The 12,782-nt window shown below is 43.8% G+C and overlaps 2 protein-coding genes across 4 annotated transcripts in view; both read left to right on the top strand.

Annotated features, from left to right (window-relative positions):
- The first annotated feature begins 124 nt into the window (after positions 1–124).
- Positions 125–8,422, top strand: dcaf13 (ddb1 and cul4 associated factor 13). Its single transcript, XM_026370296.2, has 11 exons — positions 125–194; positions 760–959; positions 1,068–1,175; positions 1,282–1,371; positions 1,467–1,622; positions 1,746–1,823; positions 1,921–2,003; positions 2,257–2,421; positions 3,598–3,733; positions 6,750–6,913; positions 7,464–8,422. Exons 1-11 carry the CDS (start codon positions 125–127, stop codon positions 7,549–7,551), a joined length of 1,338 nt encoding a protein of 445 aa, XP_026226081.1. The 3' UTR covers positions 7,552–8,422.
- Positions 8,423–9,698: 1,276 nt separating this feature from the next.
- rims2a (regulating synaptic membrane exocytosis 2a) overlaps positions 9,699–12,782 on the top strand; it is a 114,254-nt gene continuing 111,170 nt past the window's right edge. For all 3 annotated transcript variants that reach the window (XM_026372473.1, XM_026372474.1, XM_026372475.1), the window contains exon 1: positions 9,699–9,988. In XM_026372473.1, coding sequence (XP_026228258.1) covers positions 9,798–9,988 — 191 coding nt within the window. In that variant the 5' untranslated portion in view covers positions 9,699–9,797. The remainder of the gene's footprint in view (positions 9,989–12,782) is intronic.

Raw genomic sequence — 12,782 nt, forward strand, 5'->3', positions numbered from 1 at the left:
ACGCGGCCACAACGAATTACATGTTCGTAAACACATGGGTGACTGAACGCTGCTAATATTTTTCTTGCTCAGCTTCACCAACCCGCTTGTTTGAGTGTTGGTATAATTTCACCCTGTTATCGGGATGAAAGTTAAAGTGCTGTCGAGGAACCCGGATGACTATGTCCGTGAAACAAAATTAGATATTCAGCGTGGTAAGTGCTAAACTTAAAATTTGGCTAAGCAGTGTACCAGTAGGGTGTTAGCCACATAGCTTTACTGCATAGCTGTAACACGCAGTCACACACAACCTAGTAAATAACACTTGTTTTTTTACGTTTTGACGATGTCATTTAACCCAGATGTTGTTATTTGTAAATTTGGACAAATAAGAGCATTGTAAAAGAGATTCTTAATACGTATGCTACGTAGTTAGCACCCATCTGTTATGACTGTTGATAAAAATGACGGTGTATGTGCAGGTACCATGGGGCACAGGAGAAATGTAAAAGCAGTAGTATTTGTAGATTGCTAGACAGAATATAGAGAACTGCAAATGATGGCTTGTTTATCGATGCTATGTCAGTTAGCATGCAGCTTATTTTAGGAAATGCATAATATAAAATTAACTACATAATTTAATTTCAGAACCTTCAAATTTGTCTATGGAAAGAAGCTTGATATGCTACATCAACATGTCAGCTTTACAATTTTGTGAAATTCCTATTATCATGGATGCAAGTGATGTGTATTGACAGTTGAACAACTGTTTGTCCTTAGTCCCTAGAAATTATGACCCAAAACTTCATCCATTTGAGGTGACCAGAGAGTACACCCGGGCTCTGAATGCCACTAAGCTGGAGAGGGTGTTCGCCAAGCCCTTTCTGGCCTCCCTGGACGGACACAGAGATGGGGTGAACTGCATGGCCAAGCATACCAAAAGTCTATCCACCATGCTCTCAGGCTCCTGCGATGGAGAGGTAACTGTCAGCCTGACTATTATAAATACCTTTTGTTAAGCCTTTGAAATTCTGCCATCGGATTTAACACATTCTTGACATCGATGGGATGTTTTATCTGGTCCTTAGGTGAAAGTGTGGAATCTGACCAAACACGAATGTGTCCGCACGCTCCAAGCACATGAAGGTTTTGTCCGGGGAATGGTTGTCCGCTTTTGTGGAACTTCCTTCTTTACGGTGACTGCTGCCTTTCACTGTCTGTCAAGAGTTCTAATATCATTATACCTTTAATTTGCTGACCCCTTACCTCTTGTTTTATATATCAACATGCTCACTGTAACAGGTTGGTGATGACAAAACAATCAAACAATGGAAAATGGAGACGCCAGGTTATGGAGAGGAAGAGGAGCCACTTAACACTATCCTGGGCAAGGTGTGATCAGTGGGCGTCTGCTGTGGTATTAACAACGAGATGGTCATGGTGAAAGATAACAGTATGACTGTGCTAAAACAGTTTGTCCCTTGTAGACTGTGTTCACAGGACTGGATCATCATCGGAAGGATGGTGTGTTTGCAACGTGTGGCCAGCAGGTGGACATCTGGGATGAGCAGAGAAGTAGCCCAATCCGTTCTTTCACATGGGGTGTAGACAGCTTCAGTGCCGTCCGCTTCAACCCTGTAGAGGTAAAACATCACGTATCCACCACAGTCAGTAGAAGTTAGCCATGACAGAGTGGTTATTGTCAGACTTGTTCAAAGCTAACATCCTGCTGATATCTTTTAAGTTAAGTGTTTGTCTTTCCCCAGACTGAACTTCTTGGGAGCTGTGCCTCCGACAGAAGCATAGTGCTGTATGACATGAGGGAAGCAACGCCACTTAAAAAGGTAGAGTTGAGGAAAGGGTCTGTTGCTTAAACATATTGCTCTTTATTAAGGTATCTGATCTGTTTAGTTTTTTTTTATTCTGCTATTACTTCTTCAGGTTATTATGACAATGAGGAGCAACACTTTATGCTGGAACCCCATGGAAGCCTATTATTTCACATGTGCAAATGAAGACTACAAGTGAGTTTAAGGTTACAACAGTTATGGCTGTGACCACATGTTAAATGAGCTTGTTAAATTCAGAATGAAAATATTCAAAATCAGGCTGTCATTTTGCAGTGGGTCTTTTTTCCTACTTTGTTTTTTTTACAAAAAACGAAAGGAATATTAGGACTATGTATTCTGACTATAATTCAAAAAAGTATAAAATGTCATTTAGTGGATGTTATAAATGGTGCCACTGAAAGAGCTGATTATATTTTTGTCTCACCAGCCTGTACACATATGACATGAGGTACCTGGACAAGCCAGTGAAAGTGCACATGGACCATGTCTCCGCAGTGTTGGATGTTGACTTCTCCCCCACTGGGAAAGAGTTTGTATCTGCTAGTTTTGATAAGACCATTCGTATCTTCCCCAAGGATGGAGGCCACAGCAGGTCAGACATCATCATCACCGTCATTGTTTTATAGGTGTAGCATGGCAGTGTCACTGTTGTTTTTATTATGTTTTTATTGCATTTACTTTATTACGTAATCATAATGAACAGTGTTTCTCTTGGAGCACATCTTACTCATTAATTAATTTATTGATATTTTAGTTAAAGGTAATACCACTTATTTTCCTACTGTCATAAGTCAAAAAGGCAGTGCAAATACATAAACTATTGTTTGGACAAGTTTGATTGGATTGTTTGGTTAATCTCAAGAACCAATATCCACAGCTGTGTTAAAGTAGCAAAGAGAATGGGATCCAACATCATAGACTGGATTTTGACAAGCTGACCATGTGACCTTTTTATGATGCATTTTGGGATAATTTGAAAATAGGAATGTTGCAACAAAGGTTTGCTGCCCAAGTAATTGGCACTGACAGTAATAAATAATAAGAGAGACAATAGTGGACTGTTGATTTATTAAGAATATGGAAGAGACAATAATATGAGTTAGATGGTGACATGCCCATAACATTAATTTGGTCCTCTATATGCAAGAACTCAGTGTGTTGATTTGTTTTCACGTAGAGATGAAATGTATTTCTAACAACCTTGTAATATATTTACTGTACAACCCGAGCCATTTGTGCAGGTATAAAATGTGTTACTAAGTAATGCAATATAAAATGATAACAGCAGCAAAAACAATATATTATTAATTGGATAAATTATAACGATATAATGAATAAATAACCTGGTTTAGTTGTCTTTACCGTGCCATATGTTAACAGTTGTCAGAGTCTTTGATGAACTTTATTAGTGCTCAGGCTCTCAGAACACATTTCTGCTTGACACCGTTATCTTTTGACAAGTGCAGGTTAATTTATAACCCTTGACTGTCAAGTGAAAAGGAGGGACTCAAGCCACAAAGATGGTAGATGATGCGACTAAATATATGTGAGACTTAAATAATGGAGACCACAGTTTGTTTCCTGTTGGCTTCAATGGTTCTGAAAACTTTGTGACCTTAATGAATGAATCATTTTAACAGTAGACTTTGTAACAGGTACATTTAACAGTGATTTGTGACACTTTTACAAATAACCCAACAAAGACGCTGTATTACATTAACTTATTTGTCTTTAATCTTTTTATTTCATTTTGTTTTTTGGAATGTAGGGAAGTGTACCACACCAAACGCATGCAGCATGTCATCTGTGTAAAATGGTCTCCAGACAACAAGTACATACTGAGCGGGTCTGACGAGATGAACATCCGACTGTGGAAGGCCAACGCAGCTGAGAAACTAGGAGTGGTGAGTCCTACTTTGTCTTCTCTACATCACTCACAATTTCATGCTACTGGCAATTTGCTGCTTCTCGGCTGCTTCTCTGTAATTCCCCATCACAGTGTCGGCGGCCCATCATTGGCTGTTTTTCCTCCGCTGTCAAACGTACATTAAACTCTATCTCCCTCCAGTGTATTATCTGATTTTGTTTTATGAGTTAGCTGCATTCTTCGACACAGCAATGGCTCTGTGCCCGCTTGAGCAGGGAAAGAGTGGGTGACTATGCCAGCAGCTACGGCACTACTGTTGCCAAATGCCCTGATGGATGCTGACTTAGGGTGGAATCACTCTCAATAAGTACAATGTACCAGTTGGCACAGTAGCCTTTGTGGCAGGTGGAAGTCCAAAAAACTCAAAGGCTTGTGCACTCGTTTGACAAACCACCAACAAGACATTCATCTGCAATGCTGTACTCATTTGTAGACAGTTTTAACATCTCTGTTAGTGAGTGGCATGTGTATTTTACTCGGGTTATGTAGGCTGGGTTAGCAGAAACGATTACCTTAATGTCATGTTGTGCTTAACTGTCAACTCAAGCTCCCATAAAACACTGGGAAGTGTGCCATTGCCCCACATCCCAGTTATGGCTGAATAATAAAGATCAATGGTATTTCTGTGGCATCTGCAACAGCCATCTTTCATTCCTAATCGGGTTCACTCTTGCTTATTCTCGTAATGCAGCTTCGGAGTAGAAAATTGCCCCTCTTTTGGCACTTGTTTTACTGTCACTGTGTAAGAGAAGATTTATTTGCGAGCGTTGCACTTAAAGAGATCAGACAAGGGCTGCTCCTATCAGCAGTTTAAATCGGCCAATCACTTAAAGTGGGCCACTCTGAACATAATGAAGCATTAACAGTGAAGTTGTACTCAGAGGGTCTTTAATTATCAAGGAATGCTGAAACACCGAATCGAGGCTTTGTCTGTGTCTGAAGGCATCAGACTGGAATGATGGGGGCTTCTCTATCAGCTGCTGCACATCACTCAGTTTGACTCAGTGTAAATTAGAGCCTTTGTTTTTGAGAAATATTTAAATATATATTAATATTAAATATATTTTAAAATGTGTTCAAACTCAATCAGCTTCTATTTAATACAAAATAAATAGAAGCTGATTTAGGAAATAATTTGTCCAGCTACAAATGAATTCCTTCCTCTGTTAATTTAACATGGAGAAAAAACATTTACCTTCATACCATAACATTTATGATTGGTTTCAGCCGCACCAAACATACCCACGCCTGTTACTGTGAACACTGTTCTCTCTATACATCTCTTAAAAAGAACATTTTCAGCAACATGAAGTAGGATAGAAGGTGTCAGAAAGCGTAGTGTGTGCAACAGCCTCAGTGCTGCATTTGTGTCTACACAGGAGGTGTTGCACTAGTGTATGTCCTCTATATTTTTGAAGAGCTAAGAACACAACATGCAGTCACTTTAAGTGATTGGTATCCAAAGAACCTCAATTAGAATCATTATCTCCAAATTCACAGCAGTGGACCTTTGCCAGAATGTTCAAACTTCTAAAATTCACAAGAGTTCAGTGACAGCTCTTCTAGGAAGTCACACAAGAGCGAAGGAAAACATCCAAGGAAGGACCCGCAGGCCTTTCATCTCAGTGATCTGTGAGGTCAGTGATCAGGACTGTAGTTCATGAGACATGGGTCAAAAATGGCATCCGTGGAAGAGCAGTGAGACGAAAACCACTGCTAACCCAGAAGTACATGAAGGCTCATTTCAGTTGCCATATGCCAAAAACACACCTTGATGACAGCTGAATCGAATAGATTCACCTGTTGGCTCCCCATACAGTTGCTTTATGATTTTCATTCTGTTAGGTTACACTCATTGTCTTCTTCAGCTTGTTGTCCTCACAGTGCATTGTGCTAGTCACTAAAGTAAGGCATTCGTAATGCCTCATGATCCTCTGCTCTCCCATATGATCTGTGTGGAGGTTCCGCAAACAGCGTTTCACAGGTTCACTCAGGATCCAGGGGAAGTAGTTTAGTCCAACAGGATCAGCATCTAAAAGCTCTTTTGCAACAAATTGAATCTGAGACAAATCATTGCTTTTAATTAGAATAAAAGCCTCCGAGGAGGGAAGCCTCGGCCAAAGACAGGCGTGAGTAGCTGATGGTTTTTATGAGAGATGGAGAGGGAGGGATGTTGTTCAGCTGCTGTCTTCACTTTTTAACAGGCATTGATTCAGTTTTGAATCAGGACATTGTCGAGCTGAAATTTCTGCTTACTGTACCGTCCAGTATTTTATGATGTAAAACCCCTACTTTCAGAACTTTAAAAAAAGAAAAATGCCACTTGAGATCAGTGCAAACTAAATCTGCACAGTGTTGTGTGAGTAGGGGACAGATTTACAGTTGTCCATTGGACATGCTCATTAGTGGAATCAAGACATTAAAGAAAACACCCGCAAATAACTCTTGTCACCAATGCAAGATGTTACTGATGACGTAATTCACACTACTATAGGTTAAATACAATTTTGATAGTTACAGTAAGTGTCTGTGACGAGGATACTGACTCCTTCAGGTTATAGTTAAAACTGCTCTACATCTTATACAACTCCACATTGCCTGACTTTGTTCATCATCTACAACCTGACAAAACAGCTGAAACAATCTCACCACAAAGTCTATTCAGTGGCAGCACTGGAGCTTTCAGTCACGTCATGTGGTTTTTATCAGCACATGAAATTTGTCCAGTTGTCGTCAAGTTAGTCGGGCACAAACTTTGAAATCTCAACTTTGAAATCAGTAGCAGTTAAAAGGCAGGCTGTCGACTAGGCTGAAATATTTCTTTGCCCTCTTGGTCCACTCCTTGTCTTTTCTTTTCTTCACCTAATCATTTGTTTCTGCTCTTTGCTTTGTCTTGCTCTGTCTCTCTCTTCTGGTTTCACTCTTTATTTTGCCATCATTTCCTCTTTTCTGTTTAGCGTGATTGAATCCCGATCTCTTCTTATGTCTTGCAGCTGGCGCCTAGAGAGAGGGAGGCTGCCAACTACAGTCAGAAGCTGAAGGAGAAGTTCCGGCATCACCCGCAGATCCGACGCATTGCTCATCATCGACACCTACCCAAGAGCATCCACCACCAGACCAAGGAGCTGAGGATCATGAAAGAGGCTCGTCGTAGGAAGTATGTGTTTTTATGGTTCCCTTGTCCACTTTAATGTAGCTGCTGGGATGGGATTTTATCCTTCTAATTTATCTAGAGGAATGGCATGAAATCCTCTCTGTATCAGTGCAGAGGCGCTGGTGACTTGGCCTCCTGCCAGGAGAGGTCTGACCTATGCAGTCACACCAGCCTAATGGAAAATCTCACAGATGAGGCTGTCCCTGTGACATGGTCTCAGCAAGCCTTACATACTCATGTACAGCATGTTTGATGGATTGATTGTCCTAGTTTGCCCTGTTATCCTGTGATTCACAGCTCAATGTGCGTCTCCTTTTTCTAATTACTGACAGTATTGTGATACGTCAGACGTGTGTTTGGACTGTGAATGATTTACTATCCATGCTTTATGCATTTTATTCAAGGGACATCAGTGTCGTCAGGGACAAAGGCGTTAAGTCAACAGTCTCATTCAATCTGTTCCTCTCTCCTCCCCTCTTTCCTCCATTCTTTCCTAAATGTCGTCATCATTAGATTAAGTTATTTACTGCTTTTTGTCTTTTTCGTTTTCCAGGGAGAGGAATGTCCGTAAACACAGCAAACCAGGAACTGTTCCTGTGGTGTCTGAGAAGGAGAAGCATGTCATCACAGTGGTGCAATGAGCAGAGCTGGAGAAGAGAAGAGCCAGGCACTGCCATCAAGAGACAGGGTGGAACCCACGATCTGACCCTCATGGGATATGTACAGTTAATAATAAAAAGACTTTTAGCTGTCAAGTTCTGCCTTACAACAGTGCAGGAGCAACAGGTCTTGTAAAGCAGCACCAGTTCTTTGACATGGTGTATTGGTTAGGATTTCATTTACACAGGTTCTGATGTAGCTTCCAGTTTATTCCTGTTTCTAAGCAGCTAACCACATGTTTTACATCAAGCAAGTTTTGGATTTGTCATCACAGGATCCATGACCACTGCACCAATTAAAGAAATTAACAACAGATTAAATCAGTCTCAGAATATCTCTTGACTTGCTCCCTATTGGTGGTGTAATCGAAGTCAACAATCTTTGTTTTTAAGGAATGAAGTTCAAGAAATGTGCTAGAGTTGGTGATTTAAACTGCCACATATGACACAAATGAACTAAGTAGTATGGTGTATCTGAAGTCGGCATGGCTATGATCATACTTCAAGATGTCCGATTCTTTTGCATGTCCTTTGTAGTTTTGGGGTGATAATTTGTACAGGTGGCTGCGGGAATACAAGTTTGGGACAGTTTCCCTGTGATTTAGTCTGTTATGTTGCTGCACCCAGTCCTACCCATAAGAAGAGACCCAAGGCTGGAGGATAAACTACAAACCCTACTTTTAAAAAAATGCTCAGATGATTTGTAATTTCACGTTTTAGTAGAGGAAAACCCAATTCCCTGTGGCCTAGCAAAAGATTTTTATACTAAATACAATATAATCTGTGTGTGTGGAACCAACATTTTAATTGCTTGTGTTTTCATAATAAAACATCTCAATGATCCTGATCTGAATCACTGAGTCCCACCTTAACACCAGCTTCTCTTTTGCTGTTTGACTTGTGGCAGATCACCACACTTGTGTTAATGTACTTTAGCAGCCTGTAATGAGGTAGAGGCTCTATCCTCTTAATGTTGTCCCTCAAATCCTATCAACCCCACAGCCTGAGAGAGGGCCACCTGAGGAATACAAGATAGAGGTGGAATAGCACTATGAAGACTGGATATGAGGCTTTTGTTGTGACTTGGGTCAGTTATCCATCTCAAGCTCCCAGAACCCAAGAAGAGCTTTAAAACACCCAACAACCTGGTTTAAACTAGTCCTATTGTCTATTTATCTTCCCACTTCACACTTCCACTGCACGGTCTGCTTATTAAATATGCATGATGCTCTCCCCGCGCAGCTCCAGCTGCTCACAGCCCCTCCAGTCCGTGTTTTTGCGGCTGCTGTCTGCCTGCTGTCAATGAACATCCAGCGCGTCTCGGCTTTATTCTTGTACGTGTTTCCATCGCTCCGCCTCTTCTTCCTATCTGGAGTCCCCCCCCCCCCCCCCCCCCCCCCCCCTCACCCTCACTCTCGCATCCTCTCTCTCTCTCTCTCTCTCTCTCTCTCTCTCGTATTGCATCCATTTTTGTGCATTTAAGAAATCACCAAGATTTACCAAGCTGGAGGAGAGCGAGCTCACCAGAGTGACAGAGGAGGGACTCCAAACGAAAACAAACAAGGACGGACGGACGGACGGGGGCATCTTTTATTCCAACATGCGAGGAAAACAGTTGTAGAGGATGGCAGCGATGGGGTAGACAGGATTTAAGATGACTGCAAAATAAAAGGCAAGAGTTGTGTTTCTTTTCTTGTTTTTTCCATCTCTAGTCGTCTGTATTTTTCTACTTTTTGTTCCTGGATGGATGGAGGCTTGTGTTCGGAGGACCTGGAGGTTGTAGCTTGCAACCTGTGCGCTCTTGCTTCGTTTAAGGACATTTCTCATGCTGAGTGATTTCGCTTTCACATATTTTCATGTGTGCATTTTTTTTCCTTTTAACCTGCAGCAGCTTGACTAGGCGACCCCCCCCCCACACCCCCACCCCACCCGTGTGTGCAGGCAGCTCATCCGGCTGCGGCTGTTTATTTGCTAACCCTATCGTGAGCATTTACTAAGTGAGGATGAAGCCTGTAATTCATGTTTTGGCGCTTGTGTGTGCAGCACAGTGTGATGTGTGCATGATACCTCGAACCAAGATGTCACGCCGTGCGTAAGCCACGGTGACCCCAGCAATCCCGGCCGCCACTTTGAATTGTGACGGCATGAAATGTTAACAACAAATGTCGCCCGACAATGCTGCTGGTTGACGGTGCTTTTTCTCGTTTTTTAGCCGCTCTGTGTAAAAGATGTCTGCTCCACACGGACCCCGGGGCGGCCCTGGCCCTGCCGCCGCCGCCGCCGCCTCCTCCTCCTCAGCGGCCGGCGCCATGCCGGAGATGCCGGACCTGAGCCACCTCACCGAGGAGGAGAGGAAGATCATCCTCGGCGTCATGGACCGACAGAGGAAAGAGGAAGCGAAGGAGCAGTCGATGTTAAAGTAAGAGAAAGGCGGAGATGGTGGCGGCTGCTGGTGTTTCGGGGGGGGGGCTCGTCCGTGGCTTATGGTAGTGTGCATTTCTATAACGGTGTTTCTGGGACGCACAGGTGGCTCATGTTGCCTCCTGACACCCAAGCTGGAGCTTCACCAGTCGACAACCAGAGGATGGAGGGCACCAAGGTGAAAGGAGCCGTCCCCTCACCTGGTCATCGACTCTTGACTCCCACTGACACTGGAAACACTTTATTTCAGTGGCCGAGGCTCGTTTTCTAATGCGGCACACACACACACACACACAACCCCTTTCCTCTGACTTTTAGTGTAGCAGCCGTACTATCAGGGGCTGGGTTAGCAGCAGCAGCAGCAGCAGCAGCAGCAGCAGCAGCGGGCGCCATTTTCACGTCAAAAGCACGCCAACTAGCTTAACCTTTCCCCGCCGACGTCACCGACGTTACACAATATGACACTGGAAAGATCATTTAAGGTGTCCTTTGTTGGCGATGGCTCACGCCGCGTGTGTGCGTGCGTGCGTGCGTGTGTCATTTCATCGTTCAAGTCTCTGTACATCCACCCCTCCACCCCCCCGCTCCCCTTCCCCTGCAGCCCCCCGGCCCCTCACCCTCCTCCCGCTCCTCTTACGTACAGATGTCGCTCGGAGCTGTTTCAGCACCGTGGCGCTGTCCGCGGTAGGGGTTTAGTTTTTTAAGGTGGACCGGAGTGTTCCCGCCGTCCTCGCGTTCACATGTGCATCACATGCGCGATCATTCGGCTTTATGGGGGGTGGATTACAATGTGCCTGTTATAACAACACACTCGGTTGATGTGCAGTTAATTACCAACTCAGTTTGGCTCTCAGTGGGAAGCCTAGTGACTGAAGAGTGAGGGATTTCAGGCGGTGGCCTTAAATATTTTCATCCTGTTGATTTCCTTGCAGTTCTCCTCCTCCAGTGAAAGGGGATGCACATGCTTGCATGCTCACAAACCTGGAGCTATTGTATTTTGTCAATTGTATTTGATTGCAGCACAGCATTAGCATCAGTTTTAGACATAGACTTCTCTGGCAGGCTTGTTGGTGCTGCAGCTTTCCTGCAGGTGCCAGTGACTAGTGTAAGGGATGTGTGCTACTATCACTGGGAGCTTTTCAGATGCATTAGAGCGGTTGTTTTTCCATTATCAGGCAAATGTTTGCACTAAGGCAGCGTTCCTAATGGAGAGAAAAGTTGTGCAATCCTTTACCTAGTGCTGCTGCATGATAAACATGACTCATGTACTCCAAGACACGGCTACCTCAGCCTCTGCCATACATGCTGCGTGATTCATCCAGGCCTTTTCCGCTTTCCCTTTCACTGTCTCCCCTCTCGTCCCCAATAGCTGAGTGCTTTTTCTTATTTTTTACTTCTCTGAGGTAAAGGGGATTGTCAGTTTTAGTCACTCTTAGTCTGATGTCAAAGCCTTGTCATGACTGACCATAGGCAGAAGAGTCTGTCCATGACAAGGGACATGCCTGACTTGCTGACTGACTGTTCCAACATAAGGTTAGGTAACTAATTGCAGGCCATATAACTGAAAGCATATGAGACGTTGGCAGGTCAAAGAGGCCTTTGTGTGAATTGCTTTTGTTCTCATTTGCATGAGAATTACTGTCTGTTTCCACTATGGCCCCTCTGCTGCACATCTTGGTTACCTGGGGTTTTTATCTTGCCAGCACGACCGCACTGCGTTATATCTGACCGAAGATGTGGCGTTCATAGGAAGGACGGGCTGCCACCATTTTGTTATTGGTTTATACATTAAGGGTCGAGCTCCTGACCACATTGTGGCCCAATAGTTATTTTTTCAGCTTATTTAGTTTACGGCACCACTACATTGGTTTTATTTGAATATGCTCTTTCTATACATACAACGTGACTCATTATGAGTCATCAAAACAGTAAATCCTCACTTTGTTTGCCTATGAATCACACATGCATAAGATATCCTGAAGCAGCATTAATATGCTCATCCCTGGCATAGGTACTACTGCAGCGGATTAACTTGTCATTGGATGGTTCGTAGCATTCCCAACAGTGGCGGAAACACACGCACCCACACTGCAAAATCCAACCTTACAGAACATGCATCTGCCATGTCGCAGTCACGGTCCGATCCCACAGCAGCTTGGGTGACTTTTTGGGAAAGTGGCAGTTTAAACATCGAAGTGTGTAATCTAACAGAGGGAATCCTGGGAGGATGGAGGGATGGAGAAAAGGGAGGGAGAGAGCCTCCAGCTGCAGGGTTTGCCAACTTGCTGTCATCTCACTGGAGGTGCTACAGAGAGCGTGGATGGAAATCCAGCGCTGCTGACTCGCATGTAATTAGCTACTTTCTCTTAGCCTGCTCATTCTTAGCGGGCCTGTGCATGTGAGAGCCTGCATGTAGAAAATGTGCTGCACCAATGAGAAGCTGATATCTTGGAGCCCAAAAGGTGGCGCTCATTCTTAGAATACTCTCCTAGAAAGCTCATCAAAGCCGCAGCATGGAAGTATATTTAGTTCACAATCTCAGCATTTCTGCTGTGCAGACAGAAACATGTGCTGGGTTGGGATAAATACACCAGATCTATCACGTAGCTTGGCTTTCCATGCTCAGTAAGGCCCTAAGCATTACAGTAATAATGGTTATCGGACCCCCACCCCCATCCTCCCTGTCACTGCGTATCCTATAGGCAAGCATCAGCTGCCTGCGACGGGGTGACCCACAGAACGCCTGGGGCTCCACTTCTCCTTTCTCTGTATTCCTCCAGTCCTCCAGGGCA

This window comes from Anabas testudineus, chromosome 16 (assembly GCF_900324465.2).
Source record: "Anabas testudineus chromosome 16, fAnaTes1.2, whole genome shotgun sequence".
Taxonomy (NCBI): domain Eukaryota; kingdom Metazoa; phylum Chordata; class Actinopteri; order Anabantiformes; family Anabantidae; genus Anabas; species Anabas testudineus.